This window comes from Podarcis erhardii (genome assembly GCF_964252035.2).
Source record: "Podarcis erhardii genome assembly, chromosome: 14".
Taxonomy (NCBI): domain Eukaryota; kingdom Metazoa; phylum Chordata; class Lepidosauria; order Squamata; family Lacertidae; genus Podarcis; species Podarcis erhardii.
In genome coordinates this window covers 1,126,447-1,150,934 of record NC_138503.1, presented here as the reverse complement: position 1 = coordinate 1,150,934, position 24,488 = coordinate 1,126,447, and the positions used below count along the sequence as shown (strand labels likewise).

Genomic DNA, 24,488 nt, shown 5'->3' with positions numbered 1-24,488 from the left:
AGATATGCTAATGAAGCTCAAAAAAAGGATTTCTTACCAGAGCGATTGAAGTGGCTTGTCAATCTTCCACTTACAAATCTTTCCCCAGCAGTTGGAAAGTAGCCAGAAAATGGAAGTTGACTTCCTTTCTAGTTTCCGTTTTCACTGAATTGAAAGAAAGAAATTTCAAACATTTACAGAAATCTTCTTACTGATATTTTTCGACTTTATAATGTTGGTATGAAAATCCCCTGCTTACAGTGGCAGATTGAGGCTTTGACCCACAGGTTCGCGATGCAGCCATGAGCGCTCTAGACCACTCTTTCCCCGCTACTTGCCTTTCGGTGGTGTTTTTCAGGGGCGGGAGATCAGCGCTCTGCTGGACTTCTCAATGTTCCACAACATAGCGGAATTTGCGGGGGGGGGGCTTGCCTTGGAGCTCTCCCCTCTTTCCCCTGCAGGTCTCAGACTGATCGGACGATCAGATGCACGCTCCCTTCCCGATCGGCAGGAAACCAGAAGAGCAGGTTTTTCATACAGTTCCTAAAAACTTTAGTTCCCCCAAACCATTGCTGGCCACCTCATGCCTAACCCCTTGCCAGCTGGCTGCAAGTTTTTAAGGCTCAGGCAGCACATCTTTAACCCTCCAACCAGGGTTTCTTTGCAGCTGGAACGCACCATAGCTCTGTTCTGGCACCTCTCAGTGGGTTCCATCACCTTCTAGGTGGCCACTATTACCATTCTGAGAGAAAGAGGGAGGTGTTCATGGTGAGTTCTGGCATCTCTTTTTTTGGAAAAATAGCACTGCCTTCAACATTCCTCTGATGAAAATAGGGACATCCTAAGGAAAAGCAGGATATTCCAGGATCAAATCAGAATCCAGGGCAGCTTTTGTAAATCTGGGGCTTTCCCTGGAAAACAGGGACACTTGGAGGGCCTGAGATAGCCCATATGGAATTGCCCAGATGTTGTTAGCTACAGCCAACAGTCAGCAGAGATGGGGTGGTAGTCCTGTGCTGCCGGCCATGGCAGAGCTCAGTGGGGGGAGAAGCCAGCCAACCAGCCGAGTCTCAGGGGAGGGGTTGCCTGACAGCTGAGTCCCTATACAGTGGGACCTTGGTTTAAGAACAGCCCTGTTTATGAACTATTTGGTATATGAACTCCGCAAAACCGGAAGTAGTGTTCCGGTTAGCAAACTTTACCTCAGTCTACGAACGGAAGCCGAACAGTGGAAGGGGCACCTGTGGTGGGAGGCCTCATTAGGGAAAGCACACCTCGGTTTAAGAATGGCTTTGGTTTAAGAACAGACTTCTGGAATGGATTAAGTTCATAAACCGAGGTACCACTGTACAAGGTCCAGTCCAGTCCTAAGTTCAGGAGTATCTCAGTTCACATAGTCAGACGATCCGGGGGTCAAGAAAGCCGAGGGTCCAACGTCACAAGAAGCATAAAGCAGCAAAAGTCTGGTCAGGAATTATGAATGTTGTTTCAGCAACTCACTGAGACTGGAAACCCTGCTTAAGAAAGCTGGAGCCAGCTGGTTCTCATCAAGAGCAAGAAAGTTGATCAGCAGCAGGTAGAGCCACTTCATCTTCTGCTCCTTCAGGCTGCTGCTCAGCAGGTGAAGCCAACTTCTGGCCCATGACAGATGGGAGTTGCATTCCAACAGAATCTGGAGGGCTCCAGGATGGCTGTTCCTGCTCCAAGGCTTTAATTCTGTGCATGTCTTCTTGGAAGCAAGCCCCACAAGGCTCACTGGGATTTACTCCCAGATAAGGGTGTTTAGGATTCTACTCCAAGTCTGTATTAGAATGGTGTGTGCTCCCCTCAATCTGATTTGGGGCCCAATCCAGCACATGAGAGTGGGGACCTGAAATGATCTGGAGCTAACCCAGCCAGGGCCTCAAACCATTGCAGTGGCCTTGTCCAGTGTTCCATAGGGACTTCACACCCACGCTGGCCCACCCATGAGGCAAGGGGAGGCAACCACCGCAGGTGGCAGGATCCACAGGGCCAGCAGATCTGGCCTCCAAGCAATGCATCACCACTGCTGCTGTGGCAGCAACAGCTGCAATGCGCTTGCTGGAGGTCAAATAGAGGTGCTGCTGGTCTCTTCCCACCGTTGTTCCCAACATAGATTTTTATTCCCCGCCCCACTCCCTGTTCCCACTGTAGATCTGCATCACTCACCCCTTCTTCCCTGGTGGAGAGAGGGCATCATCTCGTGGTTTGCCTCAGGTGTCCAAGTGTCTTGGGCCAGTTCAAATTTCTGTGGCCCAAATTTGCATCTCCATCTCCCCCCAAATCACTCTCTCTCTCATCACTTGCACAGGCATTTTTACTATTGAATTTGTTTTAATAAATTGTGGCTTTGCTACATAGATTTTTTTTTTGGGGGGGGGACACACTTTTGCTGTGGCAGATTAATTTGTTCTGCATTAAGTCACTAGACAAGGCAGTATGGAAATATTTTAAACACATAAAACAGACCTCACTCTTTTAAAAGGTCCATGTACACACACACACAAACACACATATTTTTAGAGGGTAAAGGAAGCAGCAAATCAGGAGCAACTGTGTTCCTAAGCGACCATAAAGGTCAAAGGGGGAAACATTCCATTCATTCCATTTGACAGTTGGCCAGAGGAAAGGCTGGTGGTGGTATTGTTCAGTGGTCTCTGAAAGGACGGGATGTTTCTAAGCTCTCTGTTTTTCTCAAGCAGATCTTCCATTGTTTACACCTGCCACAGCTGAATCTCCCATCTGCACATTTGGACAAGATGTCTTCAAGCATCACATTTGTTAGATGAATTCTTACGTAAATACAGGTATGTCCTGTCCTGGGCACCTCTTCAACAAAAGATTACAGGTCACGATTGTTATAATAATAATAATTCAGTCCATAGGAGCCACCTCCTAGGCACTGAGGTCCCTTCAGCCCCCCAAAGTTCATGGGCATTGCCATTCATATGGTGTGGGTGTGCCATGTCATGTGATTGATTATGGGGGGTGGGGCTTACTTGCCCCCCCCCAATATTTTATTCAGGTTGGCACCCCTGATTCAGTCCCTATACTTAAAAACTGGACATTTTAAAGGACATTTCAGATTGCAAGTCAATGCTCAGTCAATGTTCAAGCTGGAAAGTGTGCAAAGGAGGGTGACTAAGGTGATAAAAGGGTCTAGAAGCCAAGCCTGATGAGAAGCAGTTGAGGGAGTTGGGTAGGTTTAGCCTGGAGAAGAGGATATGAAAGCCATCTTCAAATATCTGAAGGGCTGTCACATGGAAGATGGAGCAAACTCATTTTCTGCTGCTCCAGAGGGTGGGATCTGAACTAATAGATTCAGATTACAATAAAGGAGATTCCAACTAAACAGTCTGATTATAAGAGCTGTCCGACAGTGGAACAGGCTCCCATGGAAGGTGGTGGACTCTCCTTCCTTGCAGGTTTTCAACCAGAGGTTGGATGGCCACCTGTCATGAATGCCTTAGCTGAGATTCCTGAATTGAAGGGGGTTGGACTAGATGACCCTTGGAGTCTCTTCCAACTCGACAAAATGATGGTAAATGATGCTCAGTGCAAGCACTAGTGATGGGCAACTCACTTTCCCTTCAGTCTAGGTTGGAGTAGCTCAGAAATCCCCCTCGTCCCAAAAGAAGTTTGGTGTATTTTTGAGTCCAGTCTTCTTTTGGAAGTACATCTTAGGAAAGCTACATTACTCAGGTGCCTTTTTGTGCTATCAGTGCAGTATGATGAATGAAAGATGAATCAGCTGACAATTCTTCCTGGGCGCAGATTTGAATCCAAGCCAGAATTTAGGAACACATGATAGGACTTGATCCCATATAAGTGTGCATATTAATATTATTTAACACTCCTAAAGCACCTTATTTTTTCTATGCACTCTACATATATTAAAAGACAAAGAAAAAGGAATGCAGAGGGAAGAATGCAACCCTGTGCATGCTTTCCTGGGAGTTAGTCCCATTGAATTGAGTGGGACTTACTTCTGAGAAAACAGGCTTGACTTTAGGCCTGAAATCCTACACCCACTACCCCAAGGGTATGTACAACTGACCTCCATGGTAAACACCGAGGAAACATGCATAATTTTGCTTTAAGATTGCAAAGAACTGTGCACTTAATTGACAGTGAAGATCCAAGTATGTGTTATGTTAGCTATGAATCTGTGTCCTAAAGTGCAAGGTTGTTGTTTTTGTTTCCACAAATTGTCAGCAGGAATAGTGGTGCTGATCCAGATTGGGACCCTGATGTGGAGGATGGGTTTTTAAAGTGTTTTTTTAAAAAAGGTTTATGTGTACTGTGTTCCCAAAATGGATCATGGGCAAGGGGGACACACTTGCAATTTGCATTTGGGGAATAGGTACTTTCATATCTCATCATTTCTGAATGTTTTTCCCAATCTACTTCAGCATATCTAAACAAAGGAACCTGAAATGGAGCCTAAAGAGGACAAAAAACCCAACGGGCAGCCCTCAGAGGAGAAGAAGGCTAATGGGCAGCCAGCAGAGGACAAGGCATCCAGTGCCAATTCTGCAGAGAAGCAGCAAGTGGATGGACAAGCAACTGAGGACAAACAAGCTGATGGAAATGCAGTAAGACAACCTCCTTATATTCCATGCATATTCCTTCCTTTAAATCAAAGTTATCCAAGATACCTTTTTATAACATGTCAGCACACTTTCAGAAAACTACTTCTAAACTGCCAGGTCATTCTAGCACTAAGCTCTCTAGATGTTTGATATGAATTGCATTTCACTCCCTCGTGGAAGCCTTTCCTAAATTTCAGATCTGTGCATTCTTGCTCTCTGCTTACTGGGCCAGTTTGAACGGACCTCTCTGCCAAGACAGGCTGCCTGTCACCCGGGCACATGGATCCTATCTCCAAGCTCACAACTGGAGAGCCCTGTGCGGATGTAATGGCAGGAATGCAATGTGGCTCTGAGATGGCTTCATCGCTGCAAGCATTTCTTTGGACTAAACAGAACCATCTCCCCTCTCCTACTCCCTCCCATGCACTGTTTTGGGGGTTCTCTTGACCCCCCAGAGCAGGCCTGGGGAAGACACATGGGACACATGGGAAGGGGGCAGGAGAGTTGCACCAGCAGCAGTCCTTGTGCTGGCTTCCACTAGCAGAACAATGTACCCCAGTAGGTTGTATCCAGCAAAGTGTTACTCAGAGTAGACCAATTGAAATCAATGTACCTGAATAATTTTTATTTAGTTTACATTCTTCCCAAAGGAGCCTACAGTGGCAATTTTGAAATTAGTCATGTTCATTTATTTCAAGGGGTCTGCTCGGAGTACGACTGACTTTGGAAACATCCTAATATTTCTGAAGGATTTGCACACATAACATTCAGTCAGCCTCCCCCCTCAACACACCACTAATGCCCTGCAGATATTTTGAGTACAACCCCCATTTATTTATTTTAACTATTAAATTCATATACTGCCCATCCAAAGATCACAGGGCAGATTACAACATAAAACAAAAATTAAAAACTGTTGTTGTTGGCATCCGTCTGTCTCGGGAGACAATGGAGGACTGCATTTTCAGAGCTAAAGTCAAACCAATGGAGAGTTACGGTGCCTGCTGTGGCTATAGAGGAGGAGACAGGTTTTGTTGCAGCTGGGGAAGAGGAAGGCTGCTGCAGATGCACCTTGGCACTTTTTCTTCTCTCTGCACTCCTCCCAGCGCTCATTCCTCCTCTAGTCCCTGCTGTGGATACGCAGCCTGACCGATTGTCTCCAGGCACTGCGATTAAATCATAACAAAAAAGCAATTCCCCTCCCTGCAAACACATCTTAAAGGCTGTAGATGGTTTAATCAGCCATCAGCTCCAGCTGTTGTCCCAAAACATCTGGAGGGCACCAAGTTGAGGAAGGCTCGTCCTAACAATGCAATTTGTTTCCAAATTGTGTGTCATGAGCTTTGGACTTACATGCATTTGGTGCTGCATGCACAAAACCTTTCCATTGGTTTTCATCCACTGATCTGACCACTTCTGGTCAGGGCAGTGACCTTCTTGCCCCATTGCCTTCTTGAGGTGGCTCAGAAGTGACAGTCCTCACTCAGCCCTGAAAACTGGGAAGATGCCCAGGACAATGCTCAAAAAAGCCTTCTGTGTGCAAGGGAGTCCAGCTTTAAACTGCAGTCCTATGCTCTCACTTGTCCATCAAACCTGACCAATGCATGGTACGATTGCATTGTAAGGCTGCAGTCCTTTCTCAATGGGGCTTGCTTCTGATTAAACACATCTATAATTGCATTGCAAAAGAGGGAGGGGTGATGTGTATTGCTGATTTGTAGTTTTGACCACTGCTGCTTTCAAGGAAACCTTTATTTTGTATCATGAATATTTTTAGTTTTATTATTCTGAAGTGTATATATTTCCACTCTGGAACCTTCAGGTAAAGGGCAGATCATTAATCAACCCTTTTCAGGCTTACTCAGTCATAAGCCTTGCTTAACTTCACAAGACGTACTCCTAAGTAACTGCGGGAGGGGAGGTGTTCGTTTGTTTTTTAACTGTTTTACCTATTTATTTATTTTCAATGGTCAGCTTCTTTGGATATCTCGTTGAGATATCCAACAAAATATTGGATATATCAATATATCCAATATAGAGAACAAATGTTTAATACATTTTAAAATATGGATGTTTGCTTGGAATTGCATCTCATGGAGCTCAATGGAGTTGAGTCTCATCTCGAATTTTGTTTTAATTTGCTTATTTATTATGTTTGTATCTGACCCTTTCTCCAAGGAGCTCCAGGTGGCCTACATGGTACCCCCTTCCCAATTTTACCTTCACAACCACAGGGCTGTGAGGTAGATTAAGCTGAGAGGCAGAGAGTGACCCAAGCTCTCCAAGCAAGTATCACAGCTGAGTGGTGATTGGAATTCGGTTTTATCCACCCCTTGTTATCCGTGCAATTCTATATCTGACCTATGTGGGGTGGTGAGAGTGTCAGGTGAGGACCTGGGAGAAAACCCCCCCCCCCAGCTATGGGTGACCTTGGGCTGCTTCTCAGCCTAGCCTACCTCACAGGGTTGTTGTGGGGGTTAAATGAGGAGCTCCACCTGGAGCTCCATGGAGAAAAAAGGGGCAAGATAAATGCATTAAAATAAACCAACCAGCAATTTTTTTTGGCCTGGCTTTCCAGATCCTTATGGTAGTGTAGCCTTTTTAGCCTCGGGTGAGAAGAGCTTTGCACCCGGGACGGGGAAATGGGAGTCAACAGACACTCAAGAAATAGTTTCAGAGAAAAAGCTTTAATTCTACCATCCAGGCTGGTAGAAGGAGCAAGTGTGATAGATTCACAAAGCAAGCACGAGTTCACAGCCATTTGCACAGAGCATATATTCCCCTTCAGTTCCCTCCCCTTTCTCCTCCTCCTCCGGAGTCCTGCCCCATGTTGAGTTTCCTGAGCATGAACAGAAAGCTCCTGTCTTGGGGACTTCTGGGTTGGTGCCTCCGGTAATGGCGGAATTCCTCTGATCGGGAGGAATTTGCCCTGTGGGAATTTGGGTCTGGCCGTCATGGCAAAGGCGGAGACCCACAAAAAATCACAGGCGGGAGAAGCCTGTGAGCGTGGGATTCGGTGGGCACCTTTTGCGCCTCCCCTACTCGCGGGGAAACCCAGTTTCGGGGGTCCAGAGCGACGTGGGGTGAGTGGCGTGGTGCTTCAAATTGTCTGCTTATTCCACGGAGCAAAGCCGCATAGCTGTTGCCGGAGAGCGCTGACTTTTTCCTGTGGACAATTTGATTTTAAAGTAATTACCCGTGAGTAGAGCTGAAGCGGGAGAATTGGATTTCTAAAAGTTTAATTTGGTATCATAACGGGGAGGTTCAATACAGGAAGTCCGCCTTCCCCTTTTGTAAATAGACTGAAGCACTGAGGCTGCAAGCTGAAGCCTTGGAAAGCCTATTGTAAAGGACTAAATTTCCATCGGTAAAGAACATTAACCCCCCCCCTTGGAGGCAGGAGAAGAGGGGGGGAAGTAGTGAACTGAATATGCCTGCAGGAGAGAGCGAAGAGAGTTAAAATACCACCGCTCAGACCCTGGAAACGGGCTGCTAGCAGGACTGACGTTCTTTGGAAGGCTCACTGACAGCGATTAGAACTTTCGTTGACAGCTAGCTAATAAGAGAAATACATTGTTTCTACTGTCTCCATCTGCTTTTAAAAAGGAGTAAAAGTAACTGAAAATTGAAACTAACTTCATTGTTTGAGCTGTGTTTAAAAGAGGACATTATTGACTAATATAAACAGAAACTGTTTCCCCCTAGAGGAAGCTTTTGAAACTGTTACAAGAGCTGATCTGGGGGAATTTCCAGCTGCAAGATAAAAAGCTGTGAGACTCTGGGACTGACCTTGAATCGGTTAAGTGTTATGGCAAATGGAAAGGAAAAAATGGACTAGTTAATTCCTGAAAAAAACATTAAGGTCTGGGAGGACTTGGCAGCAATCTAGGAGAGCCTCAATATCAGCCCCCCCCTGCTACTTCCGCTATTGCTTTTGTAACAGTATATTCAAAATCAAGAGGAATGTTGACAGAAGAGGCCTTAGTGGTTGCATTAAGTAAGATAAGTGATTCACTGGAACAGCTTAACAAGAAAATAGATGTGACAAATGCGAAAGTGGACGCTGCAACTATTAAAATTGACTTAAATACAGAAAGTATAAATAATCTGGGACAAAAGGTGAATATCAATACAGAAACAATCCAGAAATTGATACAGGAAGCTACTTTGATACGGCAGACTGCGGAGGAAGCTAGGGAGAAAGCCGTTGCTGCTGAATGTAAAGTAACACAATTGGTGAGAGAGAGAGTCCCAGCCTTACAGAGGCAACTTGATGACCATAAGTCGACGCTTGCTATGATTGAATTTAGAGGAAAAACAGACGAATTGGAGGATCAGAGCCCTACCTGAATTGGAGAAGGAAAGTTTGATAGACTTCTTCACACAGGAATTTGCTGATTTTGGGGACTTGGATCTGGGTCAAGAAGAGTTTAAAACTGTGAGGGCCTTCAGATTTGGAAGAGGAGGGAAAAAAGAGAAGAACAGAATAAGAGACTGTTGGCACTACCAGAAGAACCTAGAAGTACAACAGCCAAGAGTGGAAATTTTTAAAGACGTCCCGAAATACCTTTTCGATATTAGGTCTAACTACGGAGATTTGGTTGCCCTGCTGAGAAGGAATAAAATCATCTTTAGGTGGGAGTTTCCCCAAGGTCTATTCTTCAGCTTTAAAGGAAGGAAAATAAAAATAAGATCAGTAGAAGACAAAGTAAAGTTTTTGTATAAATACGAAGAAGATCTGCAGAAGGGACTTGGAAAAGAGCTAAGAGCATCGGACAGAAGATCACCAGGTTGATGGACTATATGGAATTGGCAGAAATGACTGGCAGAATCCGAGACCAGGGAGAAGAGTCGGTGGAAGAAGATTGGAAAAAAGTTTAAAGACTATTTATAGAAATATTGTAAAATTAATGAATGTTAGAAAAATGTTGGAATGAAGTTATATGGCTTTAGTAGAAATGTTATAAGGAATTAGGTATAAATAGATTATTAGAGTATTAAAGGAAAAATAAGGTTAGAAGGACTTCCGGGTTGGCGCCTCTGATTGGGAGGAATTTACTCCGTGAAAAACAGGGTCTGACCGCCACAGCAAAGGCGGAGACCCATTGAAATCACAAGCGGGAGAAGCTTGTGAACCTGGGATTCGGCTGGCACCTTTTGCGCCTCCCCTACTCGCGGGGAAACCCTGTTTTGGAGATCCGGAGCGACGTGGGGTGAGTGGCGCGGTGCTTTGAATTGACTGCTTCTTTCACGGAGTGAAGCCGCATTGCTGTTGCTGGAGAGCGCTGACTTTTTCCTGTGGACAATTGGATTTTAAACAACTACCCGTGAGCAGAACGGAAAATTGGATCTTTAAGTACCTTAATTTGGCGCCGAAGCGGGAAGGTCATAAACAGGAAGTCCGCCTTCTGCTTTTGTAAATAGCTGAAGCAAAGACATTACAAGCTAAAGTCTTTGAAAGCTTTTGACAAAGGATTAAATCTCCACCGGTTAAAAATACAAAACCCCCCTTGGAAGCAGGTGAAGAGGGGGGAAATTTTGAACTTAGTAAGCCTGCAGGAGTGAGGGGAAAATCAAATCACCACAGCTCTGAACCTGGGAACGGGCTGCCAGATGACGCTTGGGGAAAGTTTATTGACAGAACGGATTTGACAGCTAGCTAAAATAAGAGTAAGATACTGTTTCCATTGTCCTCTTCTGCATTTAAAATGGAGGAAAAAGTAACTGAAAATCGAAACTATGTTTATTGCTTGAATTGTGCTTGAAAGAACTGATACAAGTGGAGACTGTTTCCCTCTAGAGGGAGCCTTTGAAATTCTTATAGGAGTGTAACTGGCAGGTCTCCAGCTGCAAGATAAGGATTCTGAGAACCAGAGATTGACCTTGGACCATTCAAAATGTTGATAGGAGAAGTTATTGTGACTGCATTATGTAAGATAAACTATTTGCTGGAAGAGCTTCATAAAAAGACGGATGACATGACTTTTAAAATTGATAATTTGGAACAGAAAGTGACTAATTTGAGACAAAAAGTGAGCACCAACACAGAAATAATTCAGGACCTGGCACAGGAACCTACTTTGGCAGAACAAATGATGGAGGAAAAGGAGAAAGTCATTGTTTTTGAACCTAAAATAACACAAGCGGGATCCTTAGTTCTACAGAAGCAAATTGAGGACTATAAATTGAGGCCTTTTATGATTGACTCTAGAAAAAGCCAGATTTTGAGGATTGGATCCCGGCTTGGACTGAAGAAGGAAAGTTGGAAAGATCCCTCTATCCAGGGATTAATTGACTTTTGGGACATGGACTTGGATTTGGAGGAGATTGAAGTTTTGGGGGCCATTGGATTTGGAGGAATCTTGAAATACGTCCTGAAACACTGTATAGACCCTAGCTTCAACTATGGAAATTTGGCTGAACTGTCCAGAAGGAATAAAAGTATTGTTAGGATGTTCTCTCGAGATTTGCTCTCTAGCATTAAAGAATATGAAGAAGATCTGCAGAAGGGACCTGGAAAAGAGTTAAGAGCCTCAGACATAAGATCTCCAGGTTGATGGACTATATGGAATTGACGGAAAGGACTGGCAGAATCCGAAACCAGGGAGAGGAGTTGATGGAAGAAGATTGGAAAATTTAAAGTTTATATATAGAAATATCGCAAAATTAATGAGTGATAGAAAAATGGTGGATTGATATTTTATGGATTTAGCAGAAATGTTATAAGGAGTTAAGCATATATAAGTATTTTAGTTTTAATGTTAAAATAAGGTTAAAAAAATATGTTATTTATAATATGATAGAGAATAGAGAAAGATGGAAAGGATTTGCTGAAATAACTAGTAGAAGTGGAATACAAAAAGGGAGGTGAGAGGAGGTCGAGGAAACAAGGGAATGAAAGAAAGAGTATCGAAAAGGGGGGATGTATTTTTTTAAAAGTTTTTGTTTTGTTTTATTTAGGGTTAGGGTTAGGGAGTAGGTTTGGTTTAGTTTAATTTGATGTGTTTAGTTTAATGGGTTTAGGTTGTGTTTTGTATTGTTTATATATTGTATTGTATTGTCTTTTTTTCCCTTTTTTTTCCTCTTCTGTCTTTTTTCCTTTTAAAAGTAATAAATATTATTTAAAAAAGAAGAAAAATAAGGTTAGAATATGTTAATATAATTATAGGACAGAAAATAGAGTAAGACGGAAAGGAATTGCTGAAACAATTAATAGAAGTGGAATACAAAAAGGGAGGTGTGAGGAGGTCGTTGAAACAAGTGAATGAAAGATAAGATACTGAAATTGTATGATGTGTGTTAAACTGTTTGTTTTGTTTTGTTTAGTTTATTGCGTTAGTGTTGTGTAATCTTTTTATATTGTATTGTATTTTCTTTTTTTCTTTTTTCTTTGCTTTTTTGTAGTGTTTAAAAGTAATAAATATATTTATTTATTTTTAAAAAAAAGAAAGCTCCTGTCTTGGGACTCTTTTGGACTCTTCCCAGGAAAAGGGGACGAGAAGCCTTGCGTTCAGCGTGTCCAAGATATGTTTCTTTTCTCTTGCTCTATTGGCACAGGTCCTGGAAAGAAAAGTTGCAAGTTGAATGTACTTTTTTTTGGCAAGATCAGCTAGCCTGAGAAGCAAAAAGGCATTGTTCTATTCAGCTACCTTTGTTACAGCAGAGCGAAATGCTTCTAACTACTGAGAAAGTAATTTTGGAAAAAATATTGAGGCTTGAGGCCTGATTTGGGGGGGGGGTGACTTCGGGTCTAGGTGGGGCACCTGTCCTCACCTCCTTCAGTAGGGGGGTGGGGTGGGGTGACAGCTTTAGCAAGCGAGTGGGACGATTACATCTTCTGATGTAATTCTGACACCAGGTGATTGACACCTGCCAGAGGTTGCAGGTCAACCACGTGAGCCTAGGTTCTAGCTTGCAAGCCGCTATGCCTTGGGCCATAACAGGAGACTAATACATTTAATAAATAAACGGTAAGAAATAAGCAGGGCAGTCTCCTGCCCGCCCGGAGCCCCGGGGGACCAGCCGGGCGCGCCCCGCCGGGGCAGGTTCCCTCTCCAGCCAGTCCCACGCGGGAGGCCCCGGGGCTTCAGCTCCTCCGAGAGGAATCCTGGCTTGGTGGGATCGGAAGGGACCCCGCGGGGGAGGCGGAAAGGGAAGGACGAATCGCAAGGCAGCTGTGCAAAACCGGAACTCGTAGAGGGAGCAGCGCTGCCGCCGTCCTCCTGGGCGGAGACTGGGCACTGGGGCGCCCAGAAGCAACGAGAAAGCGGCAGAATCCGGGAGGCGCTCGGCCGCCGGCTGCCATCTAAGGCAAGAGGCGGGGCCTCATGCTCCGCCCTCCTCGCGCACGGCGCCGGCCCGATTGCGGCGGCCGTCGCTTAGCAACTCCGCGCGGCCGAGGCGCCCTTTCCGTCCTCGTCTCCCCTCTGAATGGGCGCGGAAAGGAGGGGGCGGAGCCTCCGCCCTCCCGGCGCTCGCCGATTGGTCCCGCTAGGTTTGTCGAGGCTTTAGTCGTGACGTCGCGGCGGCGTCGTTCCAGAAAGTTCGCGGAGGCGGCGCCTATAAAAGGCTCTCGGTCGAGGCGCCGCTCGCCGGGTCGGAGCGCGCGAGGGAGACGCGAGAGAAGCGCCGGCGAGGCTGAGGTGCGGGCGCGGGCCGAAAATGCGGGCGGAGGGCGGAGGGCGGGCCGAGGAAGGACCGCCTTCAGAGCGGCAGGCGCAGCCCTGGGGCTGGGGGCGGGCTGGATGATCCCCGGCGCCGGGGCGCTCCGGGGCTGCCGCGAAGGGGCTCGGCGGGGCCGCCTCTCGCCCCTGCCGCCTCAGGCGTCGCTCTGGGCTGGGAACGGAGAGGCGTTTGTTTGCGTCGCGGATGCCAATAGGCGCCAACACGGTTTTCCGTGGAGAAGAGTATTATAAAAATAGAGATGAATGAAGAAACAAGAATTAGCATCAAGCAGAACTTGTTATTGGTACCATGCGATAATTTCTAATACGCATTTTGGAAATGTTGGGGGAACACAGTGTTTCCGTTGTGTTTTTGAGTGTCCAGAGGGTTTTCTGTAAGTTGCCTTGTAGTAGTTAAGGCAAACACTGTGAGGTAGGTGGGTCCACGCTGTTCCCCTCCTGTGGCGGCCCTGGGGTTAAAAGAGGACACCTGGAGCCCTCTTGGTATTGCCTTGCATTTACATCAGATATATATATATATATATATATATATATATATATATATATATTTGACAACCCAGCGAGGTAGGTCAGTACTAATGTGACAAATGGGGACTGATAAAAGAATGAACTGGTGGCTATAGGGATTGTCAAACTGGAGACCTTCAGTTTTTATCTCCCATTTCTAGGAGATGGAGAACAACCCTGGCCTATTTCTAATGTTCAAGAGTGCTTCATTTTTGTTACCATGTCATAATTTATTTTAGCTTACGGCCTTGCAGTTCTCTGTGCAAGCTAGGCCAGCATTGTCGTCCCCATTTGCGGGTTGAGTGAAGTGGCTGAAGCCAAGTGTCTCATCTAAGGCCTTCTAGAAAACTCCAGGCTGAGACCTGAGACATGATCTGAAGAAGCTGCCTTGCAGCAAGTCAGCCCATGGGTCCATCTAGGGCAGCACATTGACTGGCATCAGTTTTCCAGGGTTTCAGGCGGCAGTCTTTCCATAACACCAGCTGGAGATGCCCAGGGTTGGAGAATTAAGGACTCTGCAGGCAAAAACAAGTGCTCTGTCATTGAGCTAAAGGCCTCAGTGTCTTAGATACTAGAATACTCTTTAAAAAAGGAGAGCAGCAAACTGATTTTGTCATTTTTAGGTCGTTTCTGTGTCTAGTGGTGTGGGCCTTCTGTTGGATTTTTTCTGCTCTAAGTTGATCGGAATTTGTTTTTCCATAGTTATTTAACCTATAAACAAAACTTTAAAAATCTGTGCGGTATTGCTATTATGTTCTCTTATCAATGTTTGGAAAAAAAATTCCAGTTCCCTCAAGTAGATGAAATGAAATAATGCATTAGATGAAGATGCCGAAATATTTTTAATGTGACTGAAAACAGCATGCAAAATGCATAGTCGCATATCAACAGCCAATAACCCTGTCAGTGGACTTCCCCTTCTCTGTTCCCCCACCATCCTCAAACCTGCTGCAGAGGTTCTCCCCCCATCCTAAGCAGAGTTTGGGGGAGGGAGGAGTTTGGCTGCAGGGAGGAGGAGTGGAAGGGTGAATCCTGTTGTACCAGAGGATATCTGTTCTGATAATTGAAGAAAGTAAGGACTGTCTGGGACAATTTTTGTGCTTGTTTAATGTGTTCATTCAATTGCATTCATTTTGGATTAATTTGTTAAAGTATACGTTTACATAATACAGTAGTTCTGAAGAAAGCATGTTTTGTGTTTAGACAATGAAATGTATGTAGAAAATAATGAAGCATTTACTTTGTGTGTAAGGAAAGAGCATACCTCTTCTAAAATGGTTCTTGCCATTTGTATTTTTACAAGTTCTTCTGTCTTAAACCCCAGCTTAAAAAGGGAACATTTGATTAATTGGCAGTATCCAGTTCTGGTTTTTACCATATACAAAGCTTTCTTAGTGCCTTCCAACATATTTGATGACAACCTGCATTGCAGGATGGGAAATTCTTTAGCAAAATGAGGAAAATTTGATGAAGAAAAACCTGAGTGCTGTCTTCATTCCTTCTGTTTCTTTCATCCTCTCAGGCTGCTGCCATGGTGAAGGAAACGGGCTACTATGATACGCTGGGGGTGAAGCCAAGTGCCACCTCGGATGAGATCAAGCGGGCCTACCGCAAGTTAGCCCTGAAGTTCCATCCGGACAAGAATCCCAGCGAGGGCGAGCGGGTATGGACTTCGGTTGGAGAGGGTGAAGTGGGGGTCTTAGGGAGGCAACTGCAGGTGGGCCAATTGAGACACCAGCTAGGAGGCACATGTTTTATTTTTTAGTTCATGAAAGCAAGTGGCTGGTCTTTTGCAGAAGGAAGTAAACCACTGTGCTTAGTTATTGTAGTGGGAATGACCAACATTTGACACTTAGTAGTCCTAAAAAGAAGACCAGAGTGCCTGACGTGCTCTGGTCCATGGGGTCACAAAGAGTCGGGCACAACTAAACGACTAAACAGTCCTAAAACAGGTACTCTATGCACAGGAGTACAGTGGGTGTCCATACAGAGTATCCACACACACACTGTATTCCGGAGATCCTTGCAATATAGATTACATTTTATCCATCAAAATGATTGGCATTTTGTTAGTAATTTCTTGGGTTCCATTTGAACCCAGGGATGGGAAGTCTTGCAGGCAATAGAGCATTTTCCTCAGTGAGTAATGCTGTATATCTGTTTTATTTTCCGTGGCATACTGTGAACATTTCTTATGCTGATCAATAATATTATATTATATTGATATAATTTCCTTTACAGCATATATTTTGGTCTGGCTTTTTCTTATATTAACCACTGCGGGGGGGGGGGAATACTCTAAAATAGGTGGACGACTGCTTTTGCTGGGTATATATTTACTGAATAGTCTCTTGATGGATGTTCAGGAGTTTTCTTAATCACTTGTATGAAACTTAACTATTGTTGTCTGCTAGCCAGCTATTTAGAGGGTCTCTTTCTCTTCTTAGTTTAAACTCATATCCCAGGCTTATGAAGTTCTGTCAGACCCAAAGAAAAGAGACCTCTATGACCAGGGTGGGGAGCAAGCTATTAAAGAAGGAGGCCTAAGTGGCGGCAATTTCTCTTCACCCATGGACATCTTTGACATGTTCTTTGGTGGTGGAGGCAGAATGAATAGAGAAAGAAGAGGTATGCATGTGTGTTTTAAATACTGCATCAGTTAAATTCTAGTGTGAGACCAAAATGTAGAATGCTACTGTAGTATTGTGTCCAAAGCGTAAAATACTTACACTGGTACCTTGGTTCTCGAATGTAATCTGTTCCGGAAGTCTGTTCAACTTCCAAAACATTCGAAAACCAAGGCTTTGCTTCTGATTGGCGTGGGTTCCCTGAAAACAATAGCTGACAGCCGCATCTGATGTTTGGCTTCTGAAAAAGAGTTCAAAAACCAGAACACTTACTTCCGGGCTTTCGGCGTTTGGGAGCTGAAATGTTTGAGTACCTAGGCGTTGGAGAACCAAGGTTCCACTGTAGTTACCAATGGGAACTGCAACTGAAGGTTTCATTCATGAGGCAGCTCTCTTGGCCTTACTGTAAGGCAAAGCTACTATTATTATTGATTGACTTTTGTTGGCCCTGTTGCACCTGTTTTTTCCATTCTGGGAATATGGCAACAATATCTTACTTAGCATTACTGCAGAAATGGCAGTGTGGTTTATCTGAAGCACTGTAACTTGAGGTTATCTTTGGAAATGCTTAGATTCAGGTGATAGACCTCAGAACCAAATAATTTGGGGGGTGGGGTTGAACAAAAAAAATGCAAAATTCAAACCAGGATAGTTTAATCACTTCTTTGGTTTCATATCCAGGAAACATACTAATTTTGAGAGTTTCACCTTGGGGGTTTTTTGGGGGGGAGGGTTTGTTCTGTACTTAGAATAGTGTTTAGAATTTGAGGGCTATAACTATTAATACAATGCATTTGAAAACTGGTTGGTTTAGGGATACATATTTCAGCACTGCCCAGTAGTGTCTAAACAAGGAAGTGGATAGAGGTAAGTTGTCCAGAGGACCAACTTTATTCTGGTCAATAGCCTCTGCTCAACCTTCCCAAGTACAATTTTTTAAATTATATCTTGCCATGGTTGCTGGCAGCCCTGGCTGTTTTTTCAAGAAAATTGCCTTTGAGAGGGAGGAACTGCCATGGCCGCCTGCTTTGCCTAGGATGCATATATGATAAAGCCAGATGAGGGGGATTTCAACTTGGTTTTGTCCATGTGTGGCATTACAGATAAGTTAAAAAGAAAAAAAAATTAAATAGCTATATAGGAAGCTAACTTTACAAAATTCTGAAAAGCTAAGCCGTATTGCAGAAACAGAGCTGTTGTGTTCCAGAAGCAGTTTCCTCTTAGTAAAAGGTACACATTCCATTCTGGAGGATTGTTAGGCTTGCAGGGAGGTAGGATAAAAAGCTTAAAATGAACATTGGAAATGGGGATCTTGTGTTAAGCATCTGACCTTCATTTTCATTAAGGAAAGAACGTTGTCCATCAGTTGAGTATATCCCTTGAAGACTTGTACAATGGAGCCACAAGAAAGCTGGCGCTTCAGAAGAATGTAATTTGTGATAAGTGCAAAGGTAATGACTCAGTGAACTTGAATATAGAAGTTGGGCTGTGCCCAAAAAGTGCTCTAAAGGCCACTACAGTAACCTCAAGTGAAAATGCTGAACATTATATGCAGGGATATTTGAAGGCACCAGCTGCCTTGAATACATTAAAGTCAGACACAGAATCATTTTGTGGGTGTGATTACTCAGGACGTACTTGCGGTGCTCACCAAACCATTCTTAAATCTAAAATCAAGAATGTGCCATTACGTTCTTTCAAATTCACAAACCTTTATTGACGTTTATACAAGATTCCAGTATGGTTCAGTACAATAAAATCACTCATCAGAAACCTGCATCTAACACTTGAGTTAACATTGTACAGTGGTACCTCGGGTTAAGTACCGAATTTTTCGCTCTATAGGACACATTTTTCCCCCTCCAAAAATGAAGGGGAAATGTGTGTGCATCCTATGGAGCGAATGCAGGGGGGAGGCAGGCAGGAAAAGCCCCCAAAAGCCGCACACAAGCTCCGCGCGGCTCTTGCGGGCTTTTCCTCAGGAGGGACAAGGGACTGACGCGGCCAGTCACTCCCTTCTCCCTCCTTGTAGAAAAGCCCACAGGAGCCGTGCGCTCCTTAAAGGGTGCGCAGCTCCTGTGGGCTTTTGCGGGAGGTGCGGTATCGCCATAGCCGCGCACCACCTCACCAGCCGGGAGAGGTGACGCGCGGCTAGGGCAGCAGCTTCTTTAGCCGCGCGCCACCTCACCAGCCGGGAGAGCGTGCGCGGGGCTAAAGAAGCCATAGCCCTGGGCTTCCCCGGCAGCCCTGAGAAGCTCGCGGAGCAACGGGAAGGCCTTTCCGCTGCTCCCCAACCTGCTCTTCGGGGCTGGCGGTGGGCTTCCCCCCGCCAGCCCCAAAGAGCAGGTCGAAAGCAACCTGAAGCCTGGAGAGTGAGAGGGGTCAGTGCGCCCCGACCCCTCTCGCTCTCCAGGCTTCCAAGGTAGCCGCCTGAAGGCGGCTGAATGCACCTTGAACGACACCTTGTTTTAGAGGGGGAAAACGGGGGGGATTCTCCTCTCTGCGCAGCGCCTCCTGCCGCTTCGCTGGAGGGGCGCTGGGCAGAGAGGGGGAGATTTTTTTTTCTTGTTCTCCCCCCTCTAAAACAAGGTGCGTCCTATGGTCGGGTGTGTCCTATAGAGCGAAAAATATGGTACTTAATTTGTTCCGGGGGTCTGTTCTTAACCCGAAACTGTTCTTAACCTGAAGCACCACTTTAGCTAATGGGGCCTCCTGCTACCGCTGCGCCACCAGAGCACAATTTCTGTTCTCATCCTGAAGCAAAGTTCTTAACCTGAGGTACTATTTCTGGGTTAGTGGAGTCTGTAACCTGAAGCGTATGTAACCCAAGGTACCACTGTATAAGAATTCATGAGTCCTCATTGCATGGTGCAGAAACCTGGCTACTATCTCCATCTTATCCCCATCCTGAGTAAACATAAAGAAGGCTACATTAAATCCATGTGAATACCACTCCCTACTAACAACCAACCGATTATGCGCAGCGGATTCTATTTGTCTGTGCACAGAGGCATAGTCTTTCTACAAGTGGTATTTTCTAGAATTTCCCTTTTCTTGACCTTAAAGGAGCATTTGACTCTATCTCTAGAAATCACTTTTGGGACAAACTTCTCAGGATGGGAATGGAGAAAAATATACTTTACCTAATTAGGAAGCTTGTATTCTTCTACAAGCTGCCAAGTTAAATTCACTCCCCAAGGGAACTTAAGATCCAAAATCTCAATCCACAAAGGGGTGAAACGGGAAACTTTCTGTTTTAGACGTATTTGCCTCTGAAACAGGCAAACGGCTAATTTTCTTAACAGCAAACATTCTTTTTAATGACAAAACAAGAATGATTGATATAAAAAAAATGAGTCCATAGTAAAAGTGGCCATGATCCTCTTTAAAAAGGTGTTCATCTCTGGTTGATGATACAGGTCAGTTGTGGATTGATAAGTGTATATCACATAAATTGTGAACTGATGGGATTCCAACTGATCTCCACTTCTCAAGGCTATTGTCAATTATTTGGCAGTCTTATGAAAAGTCATGAGAAGTGAACAGATTGTTCTGTTCAAAGAGTGCACTGGAAACTGTTGAGCAGCCTAGCAATGTTTGCGGACTTAATCAAATAGTTTCCTTGCTGTTGTCCAAACTGTACATAAATATGCTTAGACTTGTTCATTATTTTGAATAATTATGCCAGACCCAGGAAGACGCAGAGCTCAGAGAGAGTAATGTTTGGCACTGAATTCGTAGATAAGATGTAGTCAAAGCCCTGTTTGCTTGGTACGAGAGCTATACACAGATGTTGAGATTGGTAACGAGAGCTTGGTGAGTTGCTGTCTGCCATCAGGGAACTTTAGGAGTTACTGTGTGTGTGCTTATGTATTTCCTTCCAAGGCCTCGGTGGAAAGAAAGGTGCTGTGGAAAAGTGTCCTACATGCAAAGGAAGAGGAGTGCAGGTGCTTGTTCAGCAGATCGCACCTGGAATGGTGCAGCAAATCCAGACTGTTTGTCCAGACTGTAAAGGCCAAGGGGAACGAATAAATCCCAAAGACAGATGCACCACCTGCAATGGCAACAAGGTGGTTAGAGAGAAAAAAATAATAGAAATACACATTGACAAAGGTAAGGATTTCATCACACCCAACCTTCCCAGGCAGCTAGCTACCCAAATTGGCAGCTCACGAGGGAATATCTCTTTGCTCATACCCAAAGCCTGGCCCTCCTGCACATGCCCATTGCTTTCTTTTTCAAGCGCGACATTCATGGCAAGGCTTCACTACCACAAGGCACTAAGGTATCCTAGTGATCTTTGAGGACTGGAATTTCATTGCTCAAGTAACTACATAGTGATGAAAGGAAGGCAGACACATAGGCATGCAATAATTTTTATCTTGCTGTTTGCCTCGTAGGGAACCCACAGCAGATTAAAATAAGTCATAAACAGTATCTCAAATATTAGATACAGGTAGGTAGCTGTGTTGGTCTGCCGTAGTTTAAACAAACAAACAAAAAATCCTTCCAGTAGCACCTTAGAGAACAACTAAGTTTGTCATTGGTATGAACTTTCGTGTATCTGAAGATAGCTGAAGAAGTGTGCATGAACACGAAAGCTCATACCAATGACAAACTTAGTTGGTCTCTAAGGTGCCTACTGGAAGGATTTTTTAAATTTTGTTTCAAATATTAGAGATACTTTCAAAATTGTCAGTTTTGGAATTTTGATCCTATACAGTATGTTTCAGTTGTTTCAGAAGGCAGTAACAGAGTAGCATGGCACTAAGCGATGGACGGATTTCCCCTGTTCCTCCACATTTTGAAGCTTTGCTGTGCTTTGTTGCTTAAGTTACAACTTAACTAGGATAATTAATCCCAGTGTATATAGTTGGCTGCATTTTAATTTGCAGCACACCCTCTTCCTCACACACAGAATCATAGAATCATAGAGTTGGAAGAGACCACAAGGGCCATCGAGTCCAACCCCCTGCCAAGCAGGAAACACCACGTTTATAAACACACTGCAGAGTAAGCAGTCTTCATGCAATCATACTTAACGTTGCATTGTGATTGTGCTAGGATTGTAGTGGTTTTTATCAATACGTATGATTTGTTATAAGGGAAAAGAAGCAAAAGGACAAGGCTGTTGAAACCCTTGGTCAGAAACTTAAAAAGAATCATTCCTAATGCATCAGTTTTACTTTGGAAATAAGGCCACATAATTTGGAACTTTTGGAAGTATTCCTAACTTGCCATAGGCTAGAAGTTACAGGATATCCATTAATCAGGTTGCTGGCACTGTTTTGACAAATCTTCTGAATGTGATTTCTTTTATGTGTGTGTATATGTTGCTTCATAGGTATGAAAGATGGTCAGAAAATAGTATTTCACGGAGAAGGTGACCAGGAACCTGATTTGGAGCCTGGAGATGTCATCATTGTGCTAGATCAGAAAGACCACCCAGTGTTTCAGAGAAGAGGCAACGACTTAATTATGAAAATGAAAATTCAGCTCACGGAAGCCTTGTGTGGCTTCAAAAAGACAATTGATACCTTGGATGACAGAGTCCTTGTAATAACTTCCAAAGCAGGTAGGTGTTGCATCTACCTTGTTAAAGAAAAAAATGCTTAGCAAATGCTATTTAATTAGCAGCTTGCATGTTTCCATTAAGATACTGATTTTAATGAGTTTCTGCTGCAAACCAGTTTAGATCATCCACTGGAGCTGATGATTGGAGACAGAGGATGGACAAAAAGACGAGCTGGTTTCCATGAGATGTGATGCCCACAAACTTAGATGGCTTTAAAAGGGATTGTCTCTCAGAACCCATTGCAGGGAACAACAGTGGGAAAGGGCTATAGCTCCTCATGTTCTGCTTTTTGTGGTTTTTTAAAATAATTTTTATTAAGTTTACATTTTACCATGATCACAATCCATTAAATAATCTCATCACCAAAAACATTTCTCAAACTGAGCTTCGACTCCCCCCCCCCCCAATCCCACTCTCTGGCTTTCATAAATATTCACTTACATCTTTGCATTTCTATAACCACCTATTTACCTTCTTTCTATCTTAATAAAACTTACCTTATTTATTGTAAACCAGCTCCAAATATTAGCATTACAAAATATTTTAACTCAAACCTACAAACATTTTCAGATGTTTACAGTGTTCTTTCATATATTGTATAAATATACTCCATTTTCTGCTTTTGAGCTTTCCAAATATCTGATTGGCTGTGTGGAAGTAGAATGCTGAACCACGCTGAGCTTTTTAGCCCAAAGGGCCAGATTGTCTCCCCTACCCACCCATCTTGAGCAAAGTTGGACAGGAGAGCAGAGTCAATCACCTGTCAGGTACCTGATGTCACAATGACATCTTGCCCGTTTTTTTGTTTTGTCCAGATTGTCAGAAGCCCTTTTCAAAACGTTATTCTCTACAGAGCTTTGAAAGGCTCAAAGCCTGCAACACACTTTGAGCTGAGACAGAACCTACCTAATTAGGCCAGTGGGCCTCAGGTTCCTCACCACCAAGATAGAGACCTTTGTCTGATCCAGTAGGGTTTCATGTATCAATTTGCTGTTGAGGGGTTTCGGAAAGCTAACGAACTTAACTGTGTGTAATCGCTATTCAAACAGGTGAAGTGATAAAGCATGGAGATGTCAAATGCATCATAAATGAGGGAATGCCAATTTACAAGTCACCATTGGAAAAAGGTTCCCTAATAATTCAGTTCTTGGTAAGTAAGTTAGTTGCTTTTAAACAGTTGTTTGAATCTATCTGCCTACAAGCTGGATGAAGTGCATTTCCAACTGAATGGGCAGTTGTAAAGTCAGCAGCATGGGCTGTGCCCTGTAGGTGCCACACAAGCAGCAAAGCGTTCTTGAAACACACTGAACTGCAAGCTCATGAGGCACCTCAACTGCTTCCTGCTTCAGGGTTTGTGCACATGAAGCAGTAGAAGATTTGTAAAAATGGGAGGGATGTGCCAAAATGTGTTGTTCCGAGGTGAGGTAGGGAGGTGCACAAAGGAATTCCCTCTCCAGCCATGTTATCTAAAAACTACTCATTGTTCAGTGTCAAATGAGCATCACCCTGTTTTCTTGTTTTAATGGCATCTGGGATCCTTTGAATAGCTTTTTAGCAAAGTTTTCACCTAGCTCTGCCACTTAATCTGCTCTTATTTTGGGATTGCTGGCTTGTTTTATATTGTAAGCTATCTTGAGAAAGCCAAGCTGTGTGTCATCTTGGTAGAAAGCAGCTGAAGGACAAAACGAGGGAGAGTGCTGGATTTTGTCTGACCCCTCCACACACCAGATTGCCTACCCTGCCATCTATGCAAGACAGTGGCAATAATTCCTGATGGTAGTTAACAAAATCAGCCTTAAGGTATTTGCTTGTGTTCAAGGAGCTGCTGTTCCAAATGCAGGATGTGAGCATAGCTCCACACTAGTTACATTAATGCTGCCTTTTTATTATAGGTTGCATTCCCAGAGCATCAGTGGCTTTCCAAGGAACAGCTACCCTTGTTAGAAGCTCTGCTTCCTCCAAGAGAAGAAGTAATGATTTCAGAAGACATGGATCAAGTTGATCTTGTTGAATTTGATCCAAGAGAGCGAGCTTTCCGTAATCATGGGGAAGCCTATGAGGAGGATGACGAAGGTCCTAGAACTGGTGTGCAGTGTCAGGCATCTTGAACTGGAGGTGTAACTGGACTGCTAGTGACAGATTCAAAAATTGGCTTTTGAAGCCACTTGTCATGTTCAGCACAGAGATGCTGAGTATCATTTTTGTAACTATATATTTAAGCGTTCATGCAAAAAAACCAACAACCCCACACCAAAAAAATCCCTCTGTAGCAAGACTTGAGTATACTGCAACTTGGTTGAATAAGCACTCCCAGTTTCTCTAAAAATCCCTAATGTAGAAATAATTTTCAGAACACTATTTACATAAAACAGCTATAGTTTCAGCTTAATGGGCTGTTCTCTAAACCTGTTTGCTGTAAAACTGAATTATTGCTTCAAATAAAACAGGACCATTCTGTGTGGTGTGAGGACTCTTAACCAAGAGGGCAACTCTCTCACCCCAT

At 44.1% G+C, this 24,488-nt stretch overlaps 1 protein-coding gene and 1 long non-coding RNA gene across 3 annotated transcripts; both read left to right on the top strand.

Annotated features, from left to right (window-relative positions):
• The first annotated feature begins 2,613 nt into the window (after window positions 1-2,613).
• Window positions 2,614-24,440, top strand: DNAJA4 (DnaJ heat shock protein family (Hsp40) member A4). 2 transcript variants are annotated; one of them, XM_081839068.1, is made up of 9 exons: window positions 2,614-2,807; window positions 4,413-4,595; window positions 15,306-15,446; window positions 16,231-16,411; window positions 17,757-17,861; window positions 20,296-20,523; window positions 21,755-21,985; window positions 23,035-23,135; window positions 23,878-24,440. In XM_081839068.1, exons 2-9 carry the CDS (start codon window positions 4,437-4,439, stop codon window positions 24,091-24,093), a joined length of 1,362 nt encoding a protein of 453 aa, XP_081695194.1. In that variant the 5' UTR covers window positions 2,614-2,807; window positions 4,413-4,436; the 3' UTR covers window positions 24,094-24,440. The 2 variants fall into 2 exon arrangements, with proteins under 2 accessions (XP_081695194.1, XP_081695193.1); XM_081839067.1 differs by lacking the exons at window positions 2,614-2,807; window positions 4,413-4,595 and adding an exon at window positions 13,086-13,234.
• LOC309328982 lies at window positions 17,868-20,289 on the top strand. Its single transcript, XR_014150984.1, has 3 exons — window positions 17,868-18,550; window positions 18,611-18,791; window positions 18,837-20,289. It is a non-coding gene; the product is annotated as an uncharacterized lncRNA (long non-coding RNA).
• Window positions 24,441-24,488: the final 48 nt, after the last annotated feature.

Coding starts and splice junctions, on each gene's coding strand:
- DNAJA4 (XM_081839068.1), top strand. CDS start 4,437: ATGGAGCCTAAAGAGGACAAAAAACCCAACGGGCAGCCCTCAGAGGAG. Junction 4,596..15,305: donor AACAAGCTGATGGAAATGCA/GTAAGACAACCT, acceptor TCATCCTCTCAG/GCTGCTGCCATGGTGAAGGA. Junction 20,524..21,754: donor AGAAATACACATTGACAAAG/GTAAGGATTTCA, acceptor GTTGCTTCATAG/GTATGAAAGATGGTCAGAAA.